This window comes from Anser cygnoides, chromosome 3 (assembly GCF_040182565.1).
Source record: "Anser cygnoides isolate HZ-2024a breed goose chromosome 3, Taihu_goose_T2T_genome, whole genome shotgun sequence".
In the NCBI taxonomy this organism is placed as follows: domain Eukaryota; kingdom Metazoa; phylum Chordata; class Aves; order Anseriformes; family Anatidae; genus Anser; species Anser cygnoides.
In genome coordinates, this window is record NC_089875.1 from 22,041,064 (window position 1) to 22,066,933 (window position 25,870).

The 25,870-nt window shown below is 34.6% G+C and overlaps 1 protein-coding gene across 1 annotated transcript in view; it reads left to right on the forward strand.

Moving 5' to 3' along the window:
* Window positions 1–25,870, forward strand: part of SPATA17 (spermatogenesis associated 17) — a 79,953-nt gene that overhangs the window by 25,856 nt on the left and 28,227 nt on the right. Inside the window, exons 2-3 of the mRNA XM_066995516.1 lie at window positions 13,161–13,364; window positions 18,707–18,858. Coding sequence (XP_066851617.1) covers window positions 13,206–13,364; window positions 18,707–18,858 — 311 coding nt within the window. The 5' untranslated portion in view covers window positions 13,161–13,205. The remainder of the gene's footprint in view (window positions 1–13,160; window positions 13,365–18,706; window positions 18,859–25,870) is intronic.

The following is a 25,870-nucleotide window of genomic DNA, read 5'->3' on the forward strand; positions in this document are numbered from 1 at the left end:
AAAAGTATTAGAATTAGAGGTGCAAAAGATCTTTTCTCTTTACTCTTTATTTTTTTCCATATAGGCAAATGTACTGGGTGAAATAAAAGAGAATTTAATTGTCTTCTCTCCAACTTTCCTCTGCGCTTCTAATCAGATAAATGTATTCTGTTATAATTTTCCAAAAATTCTTAAACAAGAATCTAAGATCTTACCTTTTTTAAGAGAAAAATGAATGTAAAACTAGTCCAGAATGCAAAAGTTCTTTGTCATATAATGTCTACAAAAGCTTGAAGCCTTTGTCACACAGTTGCAAAACCTGCTTTGACATTATTAAGAATGTGGTGTTATACATATCATTTCAGCTTACCATTGCTCTGGCTGGTGGACTTGTTTCCAAAACTGGATTTCATGTTCTGTGATAAAACCTGCTGAGATTAGATGAGCTAATATTGGTCCTCCATACTGTGGGATCTTCTCACTGAATGCATTAAGTATTGAGACATTGAAAAACATGAATTGTGCAGTTGTGTGTGTATGCCTACCCAGACTCTTGACTTATATATAGCAGAATCTTCTTTCTCTTGGACCCTGATCAATTTGAAGACTCATCTGAGTCAAGATGAAGAATCTCTTGGCCCAGCATCCTATCTCTGACAGTGGCCAGCAGCATGTATCTAGGGAAAAGTGATAAAATGAGGCATTGGAGCAATATAATGACAAGCCAAGAACACTCTCCCATTTTCTGTAGTTGAAGGACGTTTGTTGTAGAGCTTTCCATTTATGGATTATTAAAGGAAATTTTACAGAGCTTTTGCCTCTGTATTCCTCCAGTTCCTTTCTCTCCTGAGGATTCTCAGAGAAAGAGTAACTTCAACAGAAAGAACATAAGCCCACAACACTAGCCCTTGGATTGTGCTTCCTTTGAAGACCAAGTTGACTCATTCTCATTGCAGTATTGTTTTGCAGCATGCTGATTTCACAGCATATACTGTCTCTGGTATTCTGTCATAGGGGAACATGCAATTGCAAAGTGCCTTATTCTTTCTCCACCATTTCATGAGTGTCTGCTGATTTCCTCTTCCACTCCAAGCAACAATAAAGTCCATCACTCTCCTCCCTCTTTAGTAGGGTTGGTAATTTTCTCTGATATCATTTGGCAGTTTATGAACAGATACTGGTCATAAGCAACTTGGTCATTTAGAGCTGCAAGAGAAAAATAAAGTCCATGTGTAATAGTAGGTCTTTACTGTTTTAAAGATTAAAAAAATATATGTATCTATTGCATTTCTTCAATAGGTGCCAGTAAAAAGATGTGTTATCTTTTTGGACTGTAGTATTTCCTCCAGTTCTCAGTGCCTGCTGGAGTGTCTCGTTATCTTTCTGCTGAGTCAAGGCTAATGTGCTTAGAAATGTGGCTGGTATTTGCTGCGTATTTATCCCCATTGTCCTCATACACTGAAAAAGATGACTTGTAGTGATATAGCAGCTGATGCTGTAAAATAAATAAGTATTTTTAATAGAACTAGTCTGGACTGAGATAATACTTTCCAGGAGTTTGCTGCTCCTACTCTGAGTAACACTCATGTTCCATAAGCAATTCCACTTTGGGATAATGGGAGTCATTTATCAGACTTCCATGGAGTTAGGATTAGGGCTTTTTTTTTGTATAAAGCAAAAATATGCTACAAAGTTACATTTTAGCTTTTTTTTTTTTCAGAACTTTTGTTTTGATTTTCTGTAGTTAATGTAGAACTCAAAATTATATAACTTTTATCAATTGCATCAGTCTTTATTTCCTGTTTGTCAATTCATATAATAAAAATATTTTTAACTCTGTATTTAAATTCAATTCAATGCTAAGTTATCATAAATTTGATAACTGTATTGTTTCTATTAATTACATTTTTCCTGCCAACAGAGGTTGCAATTCATTAACATTACATTGAGTATATGTGTCCCCTTTTTACAGTACAGGAAATCAGGAGTTCGTTCTATTGAAATTACTGCACTTATATTATGTGTAAATGTGCTAAGTGAGGAAAAATGAAAGCCACAAAATTCTTCCTGGAGCAGAGTAATGAATATTCAGAAGGCACAACTAATTAAAATGCTTCTAACATAATGCACTGTCCTGTAAGAACTTGAAAAACAATTGGTCTAAAATGACACTGACACCAACTCTGTCTCTGGACACCTGGCAGTTTTATTCTTATAAAGGTGAGGATTCAGTGGATAAAGCACTGGCCTTTGATCTTCAGATGCACAGTTTAAGAGACAAGGCTGCAAGTTTGGTCATTTGAGTTTAGTCCCGAGTGAACAGTCCACATCACAAAATGATTATACATAATTTGTTACTATTGGCAGTGTCTGTTCAGGAAAGGCCAAGGACTGAGCTAGCATGAAGAATGAATTAGCTCTTACCTTTTACATTTTATTTCCTCCCTCTTTACTGTTGTAATTTTATTATCCTGTCTCTAAAACATTCAGGGGATTAAATTATCATTCATTATAAGTACTAATACTTCCTGAAGATGAACTAAAATGGTTAATTTTTTTTTAATGTAGGTGCCCCAATCACTGAACGTCCCCACCTATCCATGGATGTTTAATTACTCATCACTTCTCTGCCAAGAAGTCAGGTGTTTCTCACTACTTTCCAAAGCTTGCACCATAAAAAATCCCATTTAAATTAAAGAGGAAAGAGTGAGCTTTCCTAGCTTTCAGGCAGACTTGCAGCTACATTTTAATGGCATTAGTATATAAAGCACTTTATGCTACAGTGTTCTGTTTTTATAAAATATTCTTTCCAGAGGATTTTCAATGTACATTAAATCCTTCTTACAGTATTTCTGACAGGTATGTTAGATCAGCAAGCCTTCTTTGTATATTCACTTCCATCTTGGAAACCAGTTGTATCACTGTATTCACAGGTATCACTGTAGGAAAATAATTCAACTCTTGTGCCTCAAGGGACACTATACACACCTACAATCTCAGTTTGCTTGTAAAGAATATCAGTTAATGCTGTTTAATGTTCCTGTCAAAAAGAAGGACAAAGTAGGGTAGACTGGAAGTGACCAGTAACTGAGCTGTTTTTCTGGAAGGCATTGTACCTGAACAAAGAAATATTTATATCTAGAGGGTTATTCCCAATGTTTCTGAACTCAAAAAATTATTTGTATGCACACTCAGAAATGTTTAGTTCACTTAGACTTGTCTCTTAGACAAGAGCCCAGCTCTTGCCCTTTGGGATTACTCATTCTAGGAATACTTGGAACAAAATTGGAGAGAGATGGACTTGAAGAGTGGACCATTCATTGGATAAGGAACTGACTTGAAGGTAGCACGCAGACAGTGGTGGTCAATGGCTCTATGTCCAGCTGGAGGCTCGTGACAAGTGGTGCTCCTCAGGGGTCTGTCTTGGAATTGATGCTGTTCATTATCGGTGACATAGACAATGAGATTGAGTGCACCATCAGCAAGTTTACAGATGACACCAAGCTGAGTGGTGCAATTTATGCAACTGAAGGAAGGGATGCCATCCAAACAGACCTGGACGAGCCTGAGAAGTGGGCCCATGTGAACCAACTGAGGTTCAACAAATCCAGTGACCTACCTTCTATAAGAATTAGATGGCTATGCACTATTCCAGGTGTATTTCTCCTGAGTATCAGTGAAAAGTATTTGAAAATAGCAGTTTCCACCACTCCCTAAAACTGGGTCCTTCCCATTCACTCTTCACAAAAGTCTTATTTTAGTGCAAATGCTAAGTGAAAGTGTTTCCAATTTCTCCCTTTCACACACTCCCCTGTTAAAAAAAAAAAAAAAAAAAAAAGACATTCTCATTCTATTTTGTAGAGATAGTGAGTGAAAGAACTTAAAAATAGAACAAATTTAATAATTTTAGCCATGTTCTGCAGCAGCACTACATTCTCTATTTTTCCTTGAGGCTGCTTATTATAAAATCATTTGAGATACCTTCTACTTTAATACCAGCAAGAAAATTTGGCAGTAATTTACTGTCCAAAGAAATGAGAAAGATTTTACATTGGAAAACTATCTGTTGTTAGGAAGAACTTAATACACAATAGTATGTAAAGTTGGAGTTCTTTTTTTGTTATTGATCCCATGCAAAGACCTACAACTGAGTTGTATAAAGGTTTGTCCATGTAGGTATGGCGATATTTCCCAGAGCTGCTGTTAAATAGCTTGTTACAAGGCATGTCACTCATACTAAGCATGTGTTAGAGATCTCTGTATTCAGAATTAGTGATTTAAAAATCCACTAGCTAGAAGGTCCCTCTACATAAACTGTCTTTTTCAGCATCTGAATTGCATAATCTGTGTTTCTGTGTTTTTTCTGGGCAACAAAATTATTGCTCTACTCCTGTGGGTAGGATTAATGGCAGAGTTTAAAGGACAAGCTGTGTGTTCTATCAAAAGTGTACATGCTGAGAACTTAGAAAAAACATGACCACATTTTGTGTTTTACTGTCAATTGAGGTGGCAAAAGGGTTGGATTGCTGCAGGGTCAGAAAAATGATGAGGGAGTTATATATTGAATGGGGGCTTTGTGTATGTTGTGATACAAACATTTAAGAAAGAATCTGTATTGCAGGGAAATTACAACAGTACAAATATGAACTAAATAGCTCACACACAGAGCCACATTCGCTCCCACTTGCACAGACTGGAGCTCCACTGATGTTCCTGAAACAGTTATTGGGATACAGTTGCATGATGCGTAGTTGTCCAACTGGTCTGTATACAAGTTTGATGTGAAGTGCGGTCTTCTTGAGGTAACTTTTGAACCTATAATAGCAGAAGAAGTAGATGCTAAATAAGAGATGAGTGCATAAGTAGAGGGAAGTTAAGGATGGCATGGGAGAAGTCATGAAGATAAAATGCCGTACATTTATCAACAGCAAACCTTCTTATTGGTTAAGTGGCACTGATGGTATCCTTGCTTTAATGAGGCTTCAAGATGAGTGATGTACACACCAATTCTGTTGCTTTTCATTTCTTAGGCAAGTGAATAGTATGATAGTAAAGTTCTTTCATTAACTTGCACTGTTTCAATATTCAATTCAATTTTCAATGCTTTTTAGTATCTAATATATAGTGTTAATTTGGGAAATGCATTTATCCTGCAATGGGCATCATGAGAACTGTATATCTTCCCTCGTATATTGTTTGTTTTCTTACCTTTATTTTATGTTTTCTTTGCTTCCAGTTTTTCTGTTTCAACAGTCTTTTAAGAAAATGTTGATCTCTTTGTTTGTTTTGTTATCACATCACTCATTTCTACTCATTTCTGACTGTACTAATCTAACTAACATGGCTTGGTTCCCTCTTCTTTGTTCTTTCCTGTTTACAATACTAGGACCATTCATTAAACCTCCCTTCACTTCATCATTTATTGGTGTCATTGAAGAGTGCTTTATTAAACATACTGCCACTTTTTGAGGTTTTAATAATTGTCTTATCGTATAGGTTTACTGCAGCAATTTGTTTAATAAATCTGTCAGAATAAACCTGTATCAGTAAGGGAAGATTCACATGTAAACACAATGCAACAGACATAAGGAACAATGAAAATCAATTAAACGTTACATCATTTGGTTGTGTGTTTTTTGTTTGTTTGTTTTTGAGAAGTGAATGTATTCTCTTGCTTTTTTTTTTGCCTTTTTTTTTTGTTGTTGTTGTTAAACAAAGTAAATTTCCATGATTTCTATTTCTATCTATCAAGTAGAGGTTCTCCAGTCTTTTGATATACTTGCCCTAGGTAACCTCTAGTGTTCCAAATTCAAAGATTCAAATTCAGAATGGTATAATTACAAGAATTTTTCTCTATCCAGTAAGAAAAGCAGTGATTTTCAAGTTGCTTTTTTTTTCCCATAAAGCTAATCTTTTGCATTATCACAATGATAACTGATGAAAATTTAATGTTAAAGACATAAATAATGTCACATTTACATAAGTGTGTCAAGGTTCTTTGAAACTTCTCATGAGTATAAATAATTTTAGCCTCAAAATATTCCTGTGCAGTAAGGAAATATACACTGTGTTTTCACATGCGGTTATTGAGACACAGAAGAATGAAACTACTTTCAGAGATTATTCTTCAACTTCCATTTACAGTGGGTAGTTGTAGAAGCAGGTTGATTCTAGAGGTTCCTAGAATTTGTACGTGATCCTATATTCACTCTAGCACTTAAAGAACAAATGATAACACTAATGGAATTTCCCATTCTTATTTCTAAAATAAAGTCATTAAGTAAGTTAAAATTGCTTATTTGAAATCAGTTAGAAGTAACATGAGAAGTCAATAAAAAAACTTTGAATGTCTCTGTTTTGTATCTTCATCATGAGTATTGTTTCCCATGCCATCACTCACTCATGCAAATTATTATTCCTGATCTAGTCAAGTCATCAAGAGCCTGCATAAGAATTAGGTTTGACGGAACAAGCCGTGGTCATAGAGTCAATCAGTGAAAGATGAATACATTTTTGGGATGCCTCAGCATTTGTTTGGCTGCCGTGTTTTGGATATCGTGACATAGTGATCCATGCATTAAGCTAAGAGTTTGTTTATCTTTTATCTTGTTGCCTAAACCCAAGCAGTTCTTACCTATTTGGAGACTCAATTACAGTTCTGCTTCCTGCAACAGAGCTTAGTGTCAGCAGGTTTAGAGGTTGATTTTATGATCTGTGGCCAGAACAAGGGACTTGAATGTTTCCTTGACACCTCTTTGTATAGTCCATAGAATTGCAGCTTGTTTTACTTACAAACGTGCATTTAAAATGTGGTTGTACTATTATTTTGATATCAAGAAAACATTTCACAGATGAAGAGGACTGAACTAAGCTTTAAAATCTGAAAGCAGAATAACAATAATTAATGCTTCTATTACTCTGTTTAAACAGAATATATATTAGGCAGAAGACAGGTAATTAATCCCACTTGAAAGAATATACAGTACTCATCACTCATTTATGAATTCTTCAGTCTTTACGTAAAACTCTATCTCAAACAAAACTAAAATACCTTATCTATAATAACAGGTAAGGTCCTCCAATTCTTATTTAGATACAATTCCTGAGTATGATTTTATAAGTGTTACAGGATCAGGCCCAAGGACTAGCATTAGGTCAGTGAGCACTAAACTGGCATTTGTATATTTTACTGGATGGGTGACATTTTTTTCTATTGTTAGCCATAGTAAGGAAATTTTCTTTTGAATTGGAATGTTGAACCGGAACAGGGATTTTTTTCCCAATATCTGAATAATGCTTATGCTATATCTATTAATTCTCATATAAAAGTATGTCCATATTAATCACAAAGTCACAGATTACTCCTAGGAGAAGACACTGTCACGTGGTTTAAATATTTTGATGTTTCAGATTTGATTTAGTGGACATCATTTTATTATACTTGCTACTAGGATATTATTTACAGAATTTTAATAGATGACTATTTCCCCAGTACATTTTATATTAAAGATGTTATCCCTTTATTTTCTTAATTTAAGGAAAATTTTGACAGCCTGTAATAAACTAGTTATTTAAAAGTTTTAAATTCATTTTCTTACAGATGTTGCTGCAGCATCATTTAAACATTTTTTTTCCTTGTGAATCATTAATGTTTTGAGGTATTTCTTTTACCTCCTAGAGAAACTATATCTGGGGATTAACAAGATTGTTCTCTGGAATTCATGTGGAAGCATAACTGCAGTAGCTGAGAAATGATCATGTTTCCTTTTAGTTCTCAGCAAGAGTAATTGAATGTTGAATATCTTACTAAACGCTGGACTGTGACAGTGTGTTAACACTCCGACTATCTCCTAACAGCAGGGCAATTATTTGCTGAGTGGGATTTTTATAAATCCCCTGGCAGTAGTATGTCCTGATAATTATGATGAAGTGCATTGGTCAGTGTTGATTCAGCAATCCCTTCTCTAGCAAATATTTCATTCACAGCTCTCCTTCATGCTTTTACTTTTATGGCTTTTAAAGATCTCTTACCTCTTCTCTCAGCTTGCTTAGATTATTATTATTTTTTTTTAATACAAAATATATTGGAGAAAAAAGGATTTTAAAGTTAATTCCTTATGTTGTTGAAGTATTTTCTGTCTCCTTATATGCATTTTGAAGAAGGAGTCATTTAACTCCTTATTAAAAGAGCAGACTGAGAAAGTAGAACCTTATTTAGATTCTTACTGTGGCAGTTGCTTGAAAAGGCTTCCTCCCTCAAAGGTATTTTTTTTTTTCAGAAATAAATGAATGCTAAAAGAAACATTTATATTCATGACATATGTTCATTATTTCATACTTTCAGAGTTGATATGGAAAAATAATTAAAACAGAGCATACCTTTATTATAGTTTAGTTGAATACTTGAATTACAGTAAAATATATTTAAAATACATGAGGGAGGATACATTTTCGGTTAACTTCATGCTTACATTTACTCTTCAGCTCAACGTCATTGATTTTTAATTTTGCAGGTGTGATTATTTTCAGAACAGTAGCTGTTAAGTAACAGTTAAATTTTTCTCTGCTTATGGAAATGATAAACAGGAAAAGACAAAAATGCATATGCTACAGTATAGACTAAGATTAGGATAAGAGGTGGAAGAGATACAGAATATTTAAAACACACACACCCACACATTTTTCCTTGATTTCTTTTCCTTCCATCATTAAATTAATATCTATTTTCTGATTTTTTTTTCTTTATATGCCACCATTAATTATAAAAATAAGAAAATGATTGAGAGAAAACTAAATGATAGAGTGTTAGAAATGCAAAATGATTCAAAATATTAATGTAATGCTAAGGATGACTGGGTAACAAATGATACATTTGCCAGTATGCTTGACCTGACACAATTAATATTCCAGGTCATGCTTGGGTTTCCATGATGGAAGGTCTGAGGCAGAGAATTCTAGGGGAAATATATATCTATTGTATAACTCATTTCTCTTTCTCTCTCTCTCTCTCTCTCTCTCTCTCTTTTCCCTTGACGAATCAGAACCATAGTCTTATAAAAAAAAGAAAAAGAAAAAAAATACAAAAATCTGTGCTTTCACACCTCATTTGCCATATTCACCATTGGGCCACCATTCAGCAGAAGAGCCTGATGTAAGGAGGTCAGTAAGAAGCTATTAGCAGAGTCCCCTCCTGAGATTTCTTTGGTCTTATTGAGTTGGAAGTCAGCATGACAGTACTGCAAATAACTCAGTTGCAGTATTTTTAACAGTAGCACAGATTTCCCCATAGTGTTTGTCACTTCAGAAAAACGTTCCTGGAAATGGAGTCTCAGAAAGCAGTCTTTGACAGAGGACCTTCTTAGTTGTGAAGAACATGGGTACAGAAAAATGTGTCATACTCACTACAGAAGAGGTACTTTTTGTAACCTGTCATAATATTTGGGAGGGTAGCATATTTTTGTATGGACTAAAAGTGAAGAAAATCAAAATCTACCTCATACTTTGATTCCAAAGTATGGAGTAGTATCTCAAGACAGATACTTTTCTACCGCTGAAAAAGCAGTATTAACTACAATGGTTTTGTAGTTGAGAGGATATTGCATTAAAGCAGTGAAAAGGTGAAATAATGCTTTTAATATATTGTACTGGTCTCAAGAAGATATGAAAAATTATTAAGTATCAAAGGCTTAGATCCTCCAGATTCTTAAGATTTCTGCACACTGCTATCTTCCTGCAAAGGGTAGAAGGAATAGCACATCCGTCAGCACACAACACATAAGCAAGAAGTCACAAAAATAAGACTCTGATTTGCAGAGATATTTTAAAGTGAATGAATTTTGCCAGAGATTGGTCTGAACTAGAAAGTAAAACCAAACTCATCCCCTTGTCTCTGCTACCAAACTTCGCCCATTTTAAATCTAGGCTTAAAACCTAGCCACAAACCTTGGGGATTTTAGAGTAAATTAGTATTAATTTTATCCGTCCAGATATGAACTCTGCTGATTGCTCTGCTATCTGTCTGTTTGAATACTTGAACATATATAATTAAAATGTAAAGTAATTAACAGGATTGCTTGAAAAATCATTAGTTAAAATGCACTTCGTAATTAATTTTGACCCAGATCTCACAAAGAGCTTCAACTGTAGAAGCAACATCTTGCAAAGTGTCTAGCTGCCCTCACTAATGTGCCTCACTAAAACTGCAAATCTGTTTTCATAGTTGATACACTATTTATGTATGTTTAACCTGATAATATATGAAAAAAAGAACAACACAAGATGACTCTTTGTTCAGGCACCTCTTCAGAAATAATAATCCAAATGACACTGAATCAGTGGGTTCCCAAAGCTATTATGGCTAATTTTGGTGTCATTAGAAGTGCTGAAAGCCAATCCTATTTGTGCACTGCATTTCAGTGTTTGAACTCTGAATACAGATTTCTCTATTGCCAAATGTTTAAACAAAGAAATGTCAAGAACATACATAGTATCTCAATATGGATTATGAAATGCCATTCCAAAAAGCCATTATACTCATAGGTCCGTTAATACTTCTCTAAATGTGAATGATAGAAGTCATGCCATTTCTCAGAGCCCAAATAAACATTACTTTAAAGTTATTCTCGCCTGTATTTCTTTAGAGAAAAAATGTTTGAAATATTTAAGATGTTGTATTTTTATTCTTTGTGGAAACAAACAAGAAACAATCTTGTGCTATGTGACTGAAGAAATCTAAATTTTCTTCTGTTAAATTTTCCTAACCAATTTGCTTTTCAGCATTTTTATTTTATGATTTTATTTTATTTTTTATTTTATTTATTTGATTTTACTTTTTATTTTATTTTTTTTATTTTATTTTATTTTATTTTATTTTATTTTATTTTATTTTTAGACGTCTTAAAAAGCTGTGTAAATTTTAGGTAGCCCTGATCAGGATTTCCTACTGATTAACAAATCCATGAATGAAACTTCAGCATGCCATTTTTATGGCAGAATGGTTTATTCCAGATCATCCTGATTCTCAGTGGTGAGCAAGGAGATGTTTTTCTCATGGAAAACATTTGTATTTTCATTGATATTGTAGTTTTCTATAAAATGTGTGCTGCAGATGTACAGTAAAAGAGCAGTATCTTTCTCACTACCTGGGGCCCTCTGCAGACATGTGGCTTGGCTAGAATGTAGAAGGTACTCTCCACATTAGTCAGGATACAACTACTAAACACAGAGGATATAGGAATGGGTAGAAAGATAAAGTATCAGTACAGTGAAATTCAGTGAAATGTGCAAAGATGGTAATCACAGACAATTATTTTTCTATTTTACCGTCATCAGCAAAATAAAGGCAAAAATTCATAGTATAGACAGATCCGTTGGCCATGGTAGGACTAATGGGTGAAGAGCTATATGACCATGGTTGGTTTGTATAGCTCCAGCATGGAATCTAATTTGTTTGGAAGACCTTGACTGTGTCATTTTATATATGAGATAACTTGCATAACAAATATGTAGCGGGAATGCATTCAATAGTTCAAAAAAGCCTGAGACAACATATGGAACTTGTGCTTATGGAAGACTTGCATGTCACTGGATGTTCACAAGCAAAACTGTGCTGCACTGATACGAAAATTGTAACAAGGTAATGGATGAAATACAACAAAAAATAAATCATAAGGAGAATCTGCAAGTTTATGAGATGTTTAGGCGAATAAGAGCAAGAGGTGTAGAACCAAACCTTGAAATATAGCTGGATTTTACAGATCACACAGAAGGACCTGCAATTTTGCAGTCACCCCACCAATCCTGCTTGTCTGCTATTTGAAGCATGGATCTCTGCCATTATAGTTGACATCCTGAAAACTAAAGGAACAACCAGTGACTGATGTCTTTTTTATTCTATGTTTATTCAATGCTTCATAACAAATAAATATGATAAACGCAAAACATGATATAACTGAACAAAACTGATCTACCTTCAAAGTCTGTTATACTGTATACTGTTACAGAAAATACAATTTTCCTTAAAGCAAAACAGTTTATTTATTTATTTATTTACTTATTTAGACAATGTTTTTTAAGCATCTCATCTGTTTTATTGGAAATTTAGTTGCTTTGTGCAATCTGGTACACCAATTCTCATGTTTAGCACATAGTAATTATTAACTAGAATGGATACTTTACTGTTCATAACTTATTCAGTAAACTCACATATGTTTGAGTGTTTATATACAACTGATAAAATTCCTACATTTCTAGGAATGTAGAATGATCATCATTCAGAATGATTTAGGACCAGTCTGTCATATAATTTTGTCTTGCCAGATATTCACAGACTGTTAATGACAGAGATTACTAGCTAAGAATTTGAAATGTATGCTTTATATTAGTAATTATTATATTACATCACACTACTGATGTAATAGCGTATTGTTTCTTTGTGCTGAAAAAAAATGAAACAAAATTAAATGAAGAATGTAAATTTTTAGTTCAATTCACAATTCACATTTTTTAATCTTAATTTTTTGTTTTTCAGCTTTTATACTAATAAAACTAAATAAATGTGAATGGTTAAAGAAATGTAATAAGACGTTTTGCTGCAAAAAAACAGTTACTATTTTTTGGTATTCAATAAATGTTCTTGTGTTTCCCTGTAGCCAGTCTCTCAGTTTTATTTTTAAAAATGTTGTAATTTCAATTGTCTTATGCCACACTGTGAGTTAGCTAGCACAGTGTCTAAAGGGACAAAAGTTATCTTTTTCCTTGTATGGATATTTATTTTAGCACGTATGTGCTTAGAAATAATAAGTAATACATATTTTTATTTCTGTTATGCATAGTAATTTAAAATGGCTTTTAAAGAAACATAAACTCAAGTTTATATTTCAAAACAAGTATAATACTTGTCTTTAAACCTAGTTGTAAGTTTGTACAATTTAATTTATTTTTAAGGAAAAAATGGTACATTTCTTTGACTATTACTGTGGAAGAGGAAAGATGTGACCAAAAGAAAAGAGGGTTTGAGGTCCACGAAAATCAGCTGTGTATTTCTTGCTTGAATAAAATGAAAATTATACCCATTGGGAGGGCTAAAATACAGATTATACATTACACTATCCTACTTAAACACTTTTGTAACTGCAACTGTAAGTTAGTTGAAGTCAAAGGTAAACCCATTTTCTACTCAGATTGCAGGCATATATAATTCGCCGTTCAGAAAATCCCCAGATCCAATGGAACTGCTGCTCCGGCAGTCAAAGCCACTGAGCCACAGGCGGCAGCAAGTGAAGAGTCCCTTCAGAGATGAACTCTACGACTGGCCAACTTGTACAAGGCCTCCAACTTTCCATGCTGGAGAATCCCTGCCACCTATTGGCAGACGGAAACCTCAGGTAACAGTTTTCAGTGTCTCTTTTTGGTCAAATATTTTATGTGTATGTTCTTTATTTATAGAACTAGTGCTTGCTTTCAGAATATAATTCTTTGACACAAATTTGTTTTAAGGAAAAAAATGTATGTGGTATGTAAAACAAGGAAATGTGACTGCTTTTGTCTTTTTGGAAAAAACAACAAAAAAGTCATCTGAGATTTCAAAGAGAAGATCTGATAAAACTGAGTATCATCCTGATTCATCAGAGGGAGAATTCCTAAGTTCCAATTTTAAATCAATGAAAAATAGGAGAAATTAAAGATAAAATTAACCAGTTGAAATTACTTATTACTCTTTTTGTGTTTTCCATGTGGAGACCAAGAGACATCCTCTCAGTATGAAGTAGTTCCTGTACTTTTGCATCAACTAGCTGTGTGTCAGTAATTACAAAAGTTTCTACATGTTCTGCATCAATTGTTTAGTTGCCCAGCTCCCTTCCTTAACTGTCATGGTCTGGATTTTGATTTCAGTTGATGTCAGCATATGTTGCAGATAACCTTTTTCCTCTCTCATAAAGTAATGGAGATCTCTGAGGTAATACGGCAGAGATGTCCCACAAAATGGCAAAAGAGCATTTGCCACCTTATTATCTAAACCTGCTGGGAATATGACCAATATTTATAAACCTTTGAGACCTTTATGTTCCTCAGTTGATGATGAGTGGATATTTTTCCAGACATGTAGCTTTTGCCAGTGAATATCTGATATTTTTGAGGTAGACATACACTGTCTTTCTATCTCTTCTGAAGATTTTTTCAGTTTGCACAGTCTGCTGAACTTCTGCTTTATGTACCTCATACATACATGTTTAATGCCAGCTTGACTTTGAACGCTTACAATGACTTCAGAACTTCTTGTACATTATTTTGAACTCCATGCTATCTTTAAATTTTCTCTTCCATGTTTAGCCTAGAGAAGTGAAGGCTCTGGGGCAACCTCATTGCAGCCTTTCAGTACTTACAGGGGGCTTATAGAAAAGATGGTGAATGACTTTTTAAATGGGTATATTGTGATAGGACAAGGGGCAATGGTTTCAATCTGAAAGAGGAGAGATTTAGGTTAGAAGTTAGGAGGAAATTCTTTACTCAGAAGGTGGTGAAGCACTGTAACAGGCTGCACAGAGAAATTGTGGATGCCCCATCTCTGGAAGTGTTCGAGGCCAGGTTGGATAGAGCCCTGGGCTACCAGATCTAGTGGAAAGTGTCCCTGGTCATGGCAGGGGGCTTGAAACTAGATGATCTTCAAGGCTCCTTCCAAACCAAGCCATTCTATGATTCTATAATTCTACCACTGGATTCAAACTATGTGTTGCCATGCTACAATTTGCCTGTGTTTTACTGATTGAATCAACATTGTTCTTCAGTGGAAACAGCCATGGGCTCATGGACTAACCCACACAGAAGAGGCTTTTCTCACCTTTATATCATATCTGACTTCTCTGTATCAACATGAGTCAATATCAATGATGGGATGTGAATAAAAACGCAATTGGGTTAGAGCATGAGGAACAAATGCAGATCTGCCAAAATATGTCTGAATAAATAGAGGTGAGCCCCACAGAGATCCACGCTGCTTACAACATACATATGTATATATATATATGTGTCCGTAAATAAGGATCAACTTCATGGTAGTTCACCTTTGTCCTTCTATCCTTCCATCCCCACACCTTGATTGTTTGAACTTCCTCATATAACGATCTCATTGACTCATATTAGAACCAAGTCAAAGCATGAGCCAACAGTTTAGTGATCAGGGATTTTGGAGTTGAATGTAAATTCAAAAACAGATAAATATGACATTATAGCCTTACCTTCTGGGACCATTATAGTCCTATAGTCCATATTATAGTCCTTCAGTGGGATGTGACTGGATGTGTTGTCTCTCAAGACAGAGAGGAATATTTTGCATAGTGGACAAGGTACAGGAGTCATGCTTTTTAAATAAAGAGGGAACTCAGTTTTTCTATTGTTAAGCTGCTCTTGCAAAACCACTTTACTGTATATAAAGTATCTTACAAGATTCTGTTTGGGTTTGGAATATTTTATAGACCTTTCTAAGTTCAGATGCATTCACAGCAGTAGTGCACAGATAGCCTTTTAGAACAAACCAGAAGAGCCCTGTTTATTTTCTGCACCTCAAAGAGGGAATTTACTATATAATACTTTAATCCTTTCAGCACCCTGGGATGTACACTGTGGAGTAAATTTTCAAAGCACAGCGCGTGGATTTAGCTGCGCGACTCTTATTGATGTTAATGGGAGTCACACGGCTAAATCCCTACACAACACTTTGACAATTTAGGGTTGTATTGTCTGAGGAAAGGACACTGATTTGAGATGATGAAGCAGCTGGAAATGAAAACCCATCAGAACACATCACCCTGAAAGTTGTCCAGTGTGACAATAAGGAATTTAATTACTAGCTATACTTGTGTCCTAGTTCTCTGTGATAACATTTTATACATCTCAGGTCCAGTGTGAGCCACTTGTTACTCCATTGATTGTTCAGGTATCTAAAAATTGTGTTGCCCATAGGCCTGGATATTTTATATGAGAATGTAAATTACATAAGCCTAAGAGAACAAAAATTAGCTAACTACTAGCTTTCTCTTGGGAAAGTTGGTATTTAGCATTTTATATATAACTCCGTGTATGTGAGATATAGTGTATTTAAAAGAAAAGTTTTAACGATGATTATACATTAGTTATAACAGACCTATCAGTTTTATTACTGAATTAACTAGAATTACAGTTTGATGGAAGAATGGGTAATTCTTAAATTAGTTAAGTGTTCTTTCAAAGGCATTAATAACAGAAAGTACAACACCATTTTTAGGGGATTTAATTTTTTTTTCTTGTATGCTGGTGGCTGTCATGGAATAGGAACAGTGAAGAACACAAGATTTCATGTAGATCATAATTTTTTTCATGAGTTTCTTATTTTATGGTAAAGTAGTAAGAATGCCTCCCTGCTAACCATTTTATTTGGCAGACCAGTCAGTAGCAAGAATTTTTATGCTATTCAGTAAAAATTCCAAAATAGAACATGGAGTTGTTTGAGTTGCTTTCAGGGTGAAAACTGTTGGTTCCCTTTTGAAGCCAGATGTCCAAAATGCTTGTGGGCACTGCAGATATGAAAATATTTGCAAGCACCATTTTACCGCAGATTACATAAATCTTAAAGTTCATCTTGTAAAATGCAAATAGGCAAATGGATTTTTTAGAGGTCTTGTCATCTTACATACATTCAGTAGGTGTTTATTGCTGGGTAAGTTTCATAAAATATGTTTCAGAGAAATGCAGGGAAGGATTAGAATTAACTTCATATTCTACAATATGCACCACCATTAATGATGACAACCTTATTGGAGAGACCTTTGCATAGTATACTCTTTTTTTCCCCCCTTCCATTAGTATTTGCTGTGCTTTATTAATTTCACTTGAACTATGAATTGAGAAAGTTAAAAGTTCTTAGAAATTAAAGATAGAAAAAAAAAAAAAAAGCTTGCTTGGACATCTGATTTGGCCCTTACTCTGGTGGAATATGAATAAATATTTTATGATGAAGAAGACTATTTTCTAAAAGCAAACATCTATCATTACGTTATTTGATAACACTACACATCTTTCGTCTTTTCTCTGCATATGCAGCTCTGCAAACATCTTGCAATACAAAATATTCATCTTTTCATTATCAAGTTAAGCCTTATTTTATATCTTGATCATTAGATTATGTTACTAGAGCATTGTTTACCAGTTTTAATGACCTTCTCTAGTATTGATTATTTTCTTAAAGGCAATAACAATTTTCATTCTGTTTTAAAAAAAAACTTATTGTGGTCATGCTAAATGAATGTATATTTTTTGTGGACACTTTTAGAAAGTAAATGCAAGAAAATATCTGCAAGTAGTATAAATGCTTTTGTTACTTCCTTACTATGATCTTTAAAAATATCTCCAAATCATGATACTGTGCCTTTAAAAAGTAAAGTTCCAATAAAAATCCATTAACTACTTTCAAATATAGCAATCCTCCTGTCCAGCTGTGAAAAGTACTAGATGATACTTATTTGCCATTTGTGTTATTTACGGTCCATGACTTTTATGGTAACTGGTTCCTATTATTGGTTTCTATTAATGTAAAACATAAGTGAACATAAATGAGGCGTGAATCATTTCTTTTTATTAGCCCCACAGTCTTCACTCAGTGCTTGCAGTAACTCCAGCTGTGACTTGTTAGTGATAACCTATTTAAAGAAGGATATCTTTAAAAATGAAGCCTGTGATTAGGATTCTTTGTCTGCTCATAGTTTCAGAAGGTTTCACTAGTTCATTGCAGGATCAGTAATGGTGAAAATAAAATAAAAATTAATTAGTAACACTTCTAAATCTAGACTTGCCACTAAATTGTCCTGAGCGTAGTATGGCACTAATTATACTTGAGGTAAGTTCACAGTGGTTAGTACTAAAAGGAAGACATAACATACATCACTTTGACAGTGTAGAAAAGGACTTTCTGTTGCTCTCTCTATCTGTCTTGTTAAATGGTAGGTACTGGTTTGATCAGTTATTAAATGGTCTGCTTTTAAAAAAAAAAAAAAACAACATTTTATATATATACATATACACGTACATCCTTTTGTGTGTTTATGGATGTATATACGTTATATATACACACATCTCTGAAATAATTACGAGCTTTTAGTTTTTCTTAAGACTAGTGAGATTAATGTGGAATTAGACGTTTCAAAAATAGACTATATAGTTCCATTTTTGTAGACATTAGTTTGAATCATATCAGAGGAATTGTGTTTTAAGTCACGTATTAAGTTCTCTTCCAAATAGCTTTATAGTTAAATTGAAAAGAGCATGTTCTTTAAGGTAGAACATGATTTATCCCATGAAAAGGAAGAGACTTCCTGCTTAAACAGAATCTAGATGAAGTTAACACTTGTATATCAAATTTTATTTCACCAGTGTTTTTTCCAAGGGAAAAAATAAGGTTTCCTAATAAGTTCTAACAATGTATTATTTTAAAATAATAAATATTTATGAGTAGCTAAATAAATCCGGAGTACGCATTTCTCATTCTCTCTTTAGGGCTTTAGAGCATGTTATCAACCTTTGTGTTATCTGTAACTCTCTATCGAAATGAACTGCTTTAATTATTTTGGAAGAAAAGTCGTGCTACGCTTCCTAGACACTCTGTGTCCTCATTCATCAGTGATGTGTCATGAATAAAAGAAAGAAAGAACTATAGCCCCACAATAAAACACTTACGTTATCCTATACCTTTCATCAGGGGCCTTTCCGCGATACCGCTGAAGTATTGCGGCAGCGCTATATGCCTTTGGAACCAACCTTGCGAGTGGCAGCATCAATCGATTCACCACTAGAGAAGGCCAGAGTGGAAATGAAAAGGGGGGAATGGAGAAACCATATACATGACAATGAGTAAGCTTTTTTTTTTCCTTGTATTGTTATGAGGATATTTTCTTTATTTCATTGCTTTCAAAAACCTTTCATGCTTGACAAAATGAAATGTCAAACCTGACAGCTTAGTAGCAAACATTCTCTGTACATACTTCTAAATTCTATGTTCTTAGATTATAAACTTTCCAGGGCAGAGACCCTATCTTGTAATTGTATTACATGTGCCATCTGTATCTATGAATCAATAGAACGTGCTATAATAATAATATGTGATGCAACAGATGAACTTACTGGGAAATAAGTAAACAAATGCAAATTACTTTTTGCCATATGCACCTTGCCAAGGAACAAATACTATTTCTGTCTTCATATTCAAAGATTTTAAATACTGTGGGAGGAAACATGTTCTTGCATGCCATTGAGACATGCCTTCTTTCCAGTAGACTACCAAAGCTCACTTGGAAGGGAAGGGAGCATATGTTGCACATGTTGAACATGATGTAAAAACTGTAATCATCTTTGTGGCAGTTTGGTTTCCTGAGCCATTGCATCTGTAATAGCATCAGAGGGGCCAGTTCTTTTCCATACAATCCAAAATTACAGACGTAATCCATCCCCCCACATTTAAGGCTATCAACAAAATATTCCCAAATCTTTTTTTATTGGGATGGAACTCCTTTGCCCAATCATAATAAAGCCTATTATGTCACTTGTTCTGGCTTTGTAGTTAACTAGAAACAAATGATGTTTTGTCAACTTTTCGCTTGAATTCACTGCTCTTGGCAATTCTTTGACACTTCAGTACCAGAATTCAGGACAGAAAGGAATCCCTTTTCCTTGTGGGCAGCCTGTGATCTACCGATTCACTGGGAATGAATAATACTTTGCTATCAGCTCCATATTGCCTGTGTCAGTTTAAGGACTGGGATTTAAGAATGCTAAAATCAACTGCATTTGCATGTTTTAGCTTTTGTTTTAATTGCTGGATCTTTTTTTTTTTTTCCCCCCATGTTTTCCCTGATTTAATATTAATAGTGACTTTCAAAGGAGCTTCTACTTAAAAACAATTTTGAAAGAAAATCTTTTAATTCAGCAACTTTTCCACATTTGTACAATGTTATTTGTGATATTTGGTAACAAAAATTGGATGTAGTATTTTTTACCCCTTTTATACCAAACGAGTAATAGGGAAAAGTTACAAGTAAAAACGTACTTCAGGTTTCTCTTCTTTCCTCTATTTTTTTTAATCATTGGAGAAGGGGAAAAGCAGCTTAACTTTCAAATCTCATCTTAGATCAGTGCTAACTTTTAAATGTTTATTTTTATTTTTAGCTTCTACGACTGAAATCTAGAAAACACTGGGTAATAATTAAGATTCTTTCTTTCAGCTAAGGTGTTCTTTACACTGGATAGGTTTTGATTATATATTCCAAATGAGGAGGGATTATGTTCTTCATTTATGGGAATGACTATATGGCCTGGTCTTTATTTGATATGATTTACACCAGAGGTCACTATGTCAACAGCTTCAGAAGGTCATATGTTGAAATATTTATTTCCCTGTTTCTTCCCACTTGGTGAATTGTAAAGGCTTTGGTCTTGTACACTTCAAATTTGGAGTCTCCAACTCTGACAGATATTAATTGATTGGGGGTCTTTGTTTACCTTATGGGCAAGAAAGCATTTCATTCCATCCTTAATACGCAGAAGCAGTGATTCTCAGCTTCACGCGCACTAAATGCATAGTGTATTATACATTTTCAGGCTGTGATCATTCCGTTTGTGCTTCAGATTCAACCAACCATGCAAGGGTCACATCTGTAACCTTGAAAAGGTGATGACAGAGCTGCAGGTCATCATCAGGTCTAAGACACTCTAGCAATACTGCAACTGCTTTGTGGTATGCTGGTCTCCGGGGAGGAGTCAGCAAAGGGTTACTCAGATTCTACAGTATTTTTTTCTCAGTGGTGTCTATTATGAACTGACAGATTTCTGTCTCTTTCCGTGTAATTGTATACTTTGGGACTGTATTTCTTTCTGGTTGTATGCTGATCATTCTTCTATTTTAGCAAATAAGGAGAGAAAGAGAAGAGGAAGTGTGTGGGGTTTGTGGAGAAAGCTAGTATTTGCATAAAAAAGACAAACTGAATCCTTGATCTTATTTTTCCAGAATGACTATTGTGCATTATCTTTTAAGATAGCAGGTATAAAACAGCAATATTTTTTCTATATCAGATGTTAAGAATTCCCACTCACCTCTGATTTCATTTTTTTTTTAAAGAGTTAATGTTTTCTCTAAATGTTTCAAGCTCTGAGAAACTTCTTGCTTCTGATGAATGCAGAAATAATAGAGAAAGCCAAGGGAGAGGTTGAGGCAGGTAGAAGCAGTACAAATCCAAAACAAGAAAATGATGGCTGTGTTTGAAGCAACTGCTGGAATTTCCTATTTTGCAATGAAACAGCAACTGGGTAATCTAACCTAATAAGAGTGATACCTCTTTCTCATGTAATTGAAGCTGTTACTGCCTTATTGTGCTATTTTTCATACAAATGGAGTGATTTCCCCCTACACTTGGATAGGAATGACAATTGGACTCCTTTGGGATGGCCACTTAATAAACTAGTGTCTAGTTTGAGACACCAAATGCTGGATCCAGCAGATTTAGATCACTAAGCATGAAAAGTTCTTTACTCAGTTGCGTGCAGCAGTGTGCTCGCCTAATTTTCCAGATAACGAAAATGTAAATTATTTTCATTAAGTGCTGAAATCTGCCTCACATAATATGCCTCATGATTGAGAGTATAGTATTAAACATCTTTATAAAGTCAACATACATCAGAATGAGTTGCAATGTGGTGATAGAATAGGGATAAACCAGCAATAGTGTAAAGCTGAGGATTTCTGATTCACTGTATGCTGCTGGTGTGACAACAGGCAAGTCGTCTCAGTTCCTGGCTCTATCTGTGCTCAGTGCTGTACCAAAGATAGCCAAGCTAGTCCTGAACACACTGGTTCGCTTGTGTGCAGCACAGCGCAATGTTTGCACACCCCGTGTCTCACACATTGTGTGAGTGTTGCAGTACCAAGCTCCTCACAGGTTTATTTTCAGCAAGATAATGCATTCCTTTAGAGCCACTGTAGGTACTTCTGCACTACACAGTGCTGTGCACAAAGGATGGACTTACAGAAAGGTTAATGACTCGGAGTCATCAGTATCATGACATGCCCAGTGTAAATGACATTTTAAAATAAAATTTAAAAAGCAAGTCACTTCGTTTGGATGAGATTTTGCAATTTTAAGAAATCTTTTCATTTGTATGTTTTTAAGATTTTTTTACTGTGTTTCTGAATTAGCCTAGTGAAAATGGCCACTACGTTTTATGTCATGCAAATATAACACATCTGAAAACTTTGTTCAAATTATGCTTAGTTTTTCATATGCTTTGCAACTTCAGCAATTTGCATATTTTCCGGACTGTTATTGTATTATGATAAACAGGGATTATCATATATTTTCAGATAATGTTTTCTTAACAATTCAACTTCTATTTGTAACTCTTCCATTTATTTTAATTACTAGCACAGTGTGCAACATTTATTAATCAGTAGAGTCTTTTTAAGTTAAAATACTAAATTAGCTAACCCCATTAACACAGAATACTCCAAACAAGCAGTAATAGGAGAGGTAGTTACTGTGCAAATCGTATTATACATGCGGGTGCTCTAGGGCACAGTTAAGCATGATTACCCTCTTTTGATCCAGTATTCCTCTGCTTCTTCCAGCTAATTTCCACTGGAAATTTACAAAGTAGTGCCTTCATTTTTCCATCTTAATTTTTCTAATGAAGTTCTAGTACTTTATAACACTGGGGATGCAGATAAGTCAGTGTATAATTAAGAAGTTCCAGAATTTGCTGCAGAAAAGATCTTTTACTTTCTACAAGAACTGGACGATTTTTTTCTTTTGCCACTTTACATTATTGCAAACATGAGTTAAATAAAAACAGACAGAGGATTCTTAGATTTGCTGCTGTTAGGATAAAAATGACTGAGAGCTTACTGAAAAAGCATCGATATTTAGTATATTTAGTGTATTACTGCACACAATATTTGTAATAATGCGCCCAAAATTTCTCGTGGAAAAAATACTGTGCTAAAGATAATCTGACTAGATACAGTAAGTAAAATATGCTGTCTTTATACTGTTAATTACACTTTGATTTGTAATGTGCACTCATTATGAACTACATAATGGCTGCCCTGTTGGAATTGTTTTGCTGTGGAAAACCATTTTGCTTCTTTGTTCACTGAGTGAAAAGATAGTCTGTTGGATTAGAGCAATGACTTTAGGTAAAACCCAAATCTGAAAGCTTAAAATTAATTACGTTTTTTATTTAATAAATTAAAAAAACATAAGATTCACAGCTTCCAGAAGGTGAAACATAGTTTGTTTGGAGCTAATTGCTTGTGGTCTTCTTTAAAGTGAGAGGATTTTTTTTGACTTAGATCAAGACAACAAAAAACTGAATTGCTATTACATGGAACCAGTTTAGATACAAATTTAACAGCACTATCACACATCTAGAGCTAAAATTTTGGTAGTGTTTTTACGTTTAAGTTGCTAAAACATACAATACATACAAATCTTGTGCAAGTTTGAAAAATCTGGGAATATTTACCCTACCTCTCTCTGATGTTAATATTTCTTACTGTGCCACAGGGTGTGGGATAGTCTAGCAGTAGATCTCCTACCTGATCTTTCTCAGTAGCCTGGGTAAAGTGAAGCATTTTTGCTCTCAGTATTATATGCTTGCACTGCTAGACTGCTTTGCAGAGATCCAGAGAACCTGCTGAAGTTCTGCCCTGTTGCTTGCTGCCATTTAGACAGAAGAAAAAGTGAATGCTGCTGAGCTTTATCCTGCAGAGGCAGGGACACCTTTCACCTGATCAGTTTGTCCAGGGCCCCATCCGACTTGGCCTTGAACACTTCCAGCTATGGGGCATCCACAACTTGTCTGGGAGGCCCTCACCACCCTCACTGTGAGACGTTTCTTCCTTATATCTAATCTAAACCTATCTTTTTTTGCTTAAAACTGTTACCCCTTGTTCTATCACTACACTCCCTGACAAATCATCCTTCCTGTTTGTGCTGCTGCATAGGAAGATTTTTCTCTCCTCTTGCATTGCCGTAGACATCAGAGTCCAGTACCTTCTACAGCATCTATCAAGGCCAACTAGAAAGCCTTTAGTATCTGAGGCCTCTTCCATCTCCTGTCAAAATAGCAAGAAATAATGGAATAAGAGACAGAATGGAAGGAAGAAATAATAGGTGATGAGATGAAGGAAGAAAGAGAACAAGGGGGCTGAAATGTGTGGAAAAGAAGGATTAGAAAGATTAAATTAATGGTAGCAAGGAGGTACAGGATAGAAAGGAGAGAGAACACAATTTTAGTTAACAACAAAAGCTATCAAGGATATCTTTTGAAATATAAATATATACTGCTATAAACTGTCAGGTCTAGGGTTGTCTACTAAGTCAAGGCCTCCGAGGCTTTTTGGTTCCAACTCTTTCACCCTATCTTGATTGTATTCTTTGTCATGTCTCTCATTTAAGCTTTTGTGGTGGGTGGACTGAAATAACTTTTCATTTTTTAAGTGTATTTCTTTGGGGAGAATTCACCTCCCATTAAATCATAAAGTTTTGGAAGGGCTCAGATTATACTGATTACGCTTTATGGCACAATATGATGGCAACATGGAATTTGATTCGTCTTTCATCCCGCTATTTCTGTCTCTGTCAGTTTTACTGAAAGCCTTCAAGAACTTTTGAATTTACACTGAAATCACAAAGAAAAGCTGAAACCCAGATATAAGAATCCCACTGGAGTGAGCTTATTGTGGGGAAAAAACTACTGAGGTCTAAGCTTGGGCAGTTTATAATGTTATCATACCATTGTCTGGATTTAATTTTCTTCTCCTTCCATCACTCTCTTCTGTCGCATTCAGAACACATACTGTCATTAATTTGGGGAAAAGCTGTGTCAGGTATATAGAGAGAGCTACAGAACACAATGCCGTTACTGAAGTATATTGCAGTGCTCTTGATTTTTACTATTATCATTGGCTCGTAGGGCTATAATGACGCTCGTATGATTCCTATTAATTTGTTTATCTACCTAAAACAAATAAACAAAATTTTAAAATATTTTAATTAGTTATTTACATAAAATTATGACAATATTTGCTTGCTTTAAACAGACATTGAATTTGTGAATATGATCCTTTCTTGTTGTTAGATCATTGTCCCTATCAACAACTGCTCAGGTGGCTCTGACTGCAGATCTACAGACAAAAGAAAAAAAATTACTATTTTATGCCATTATACCCCATTATATTGTTAATGTTCTTTCATTTCATTTTCAGTATTTTTTTATTATTCAATGTTCTTTTTCAAAAACTCATAGTTGCTTTAACTTTTTCCTCAACCATAGACATACATTCCAGGCTGTACAGCACATAGACCAGCCGATGGTCTTAGAGGAGATAAGCAGTAGAATGTGGAAGATTAAATTTGTGCTAAGCTACATGTAGTGCAAGCTGTTACTTGTGACCTAAAGTGTTAGAATATATGCATAGATATTTAAGTTCAGAATTGTGGTAAAACATAAATTACTCTGATTTGCCAAACTCTGATTTGATCAATAGATTTGCCAAAATAGACGAAGCTGAACTGGTCCACAGTAAAATCAAGCCCTTCACATAAAACATTTTATAAGGGAAACAACTAGAATCCTTATTGTTTTCTTTATCTTCTACTTTTCTCAAGATTTTTTTTTTGCTCTTTTGTGTATAAATTTTACAGATGTGGTATTCATATTGAATTATGAATGTTATGGCTCAACTAAATTATATGCATATATGGGCAAATCCCTAAACTGCTAGCCTTCTCAGATATCCAATCCCCTGAGAAAGCCAATTTTCTTTCATGTCTGAACAAAAGAAAAATGTACTATTAAAATGCAATTCAGAAGT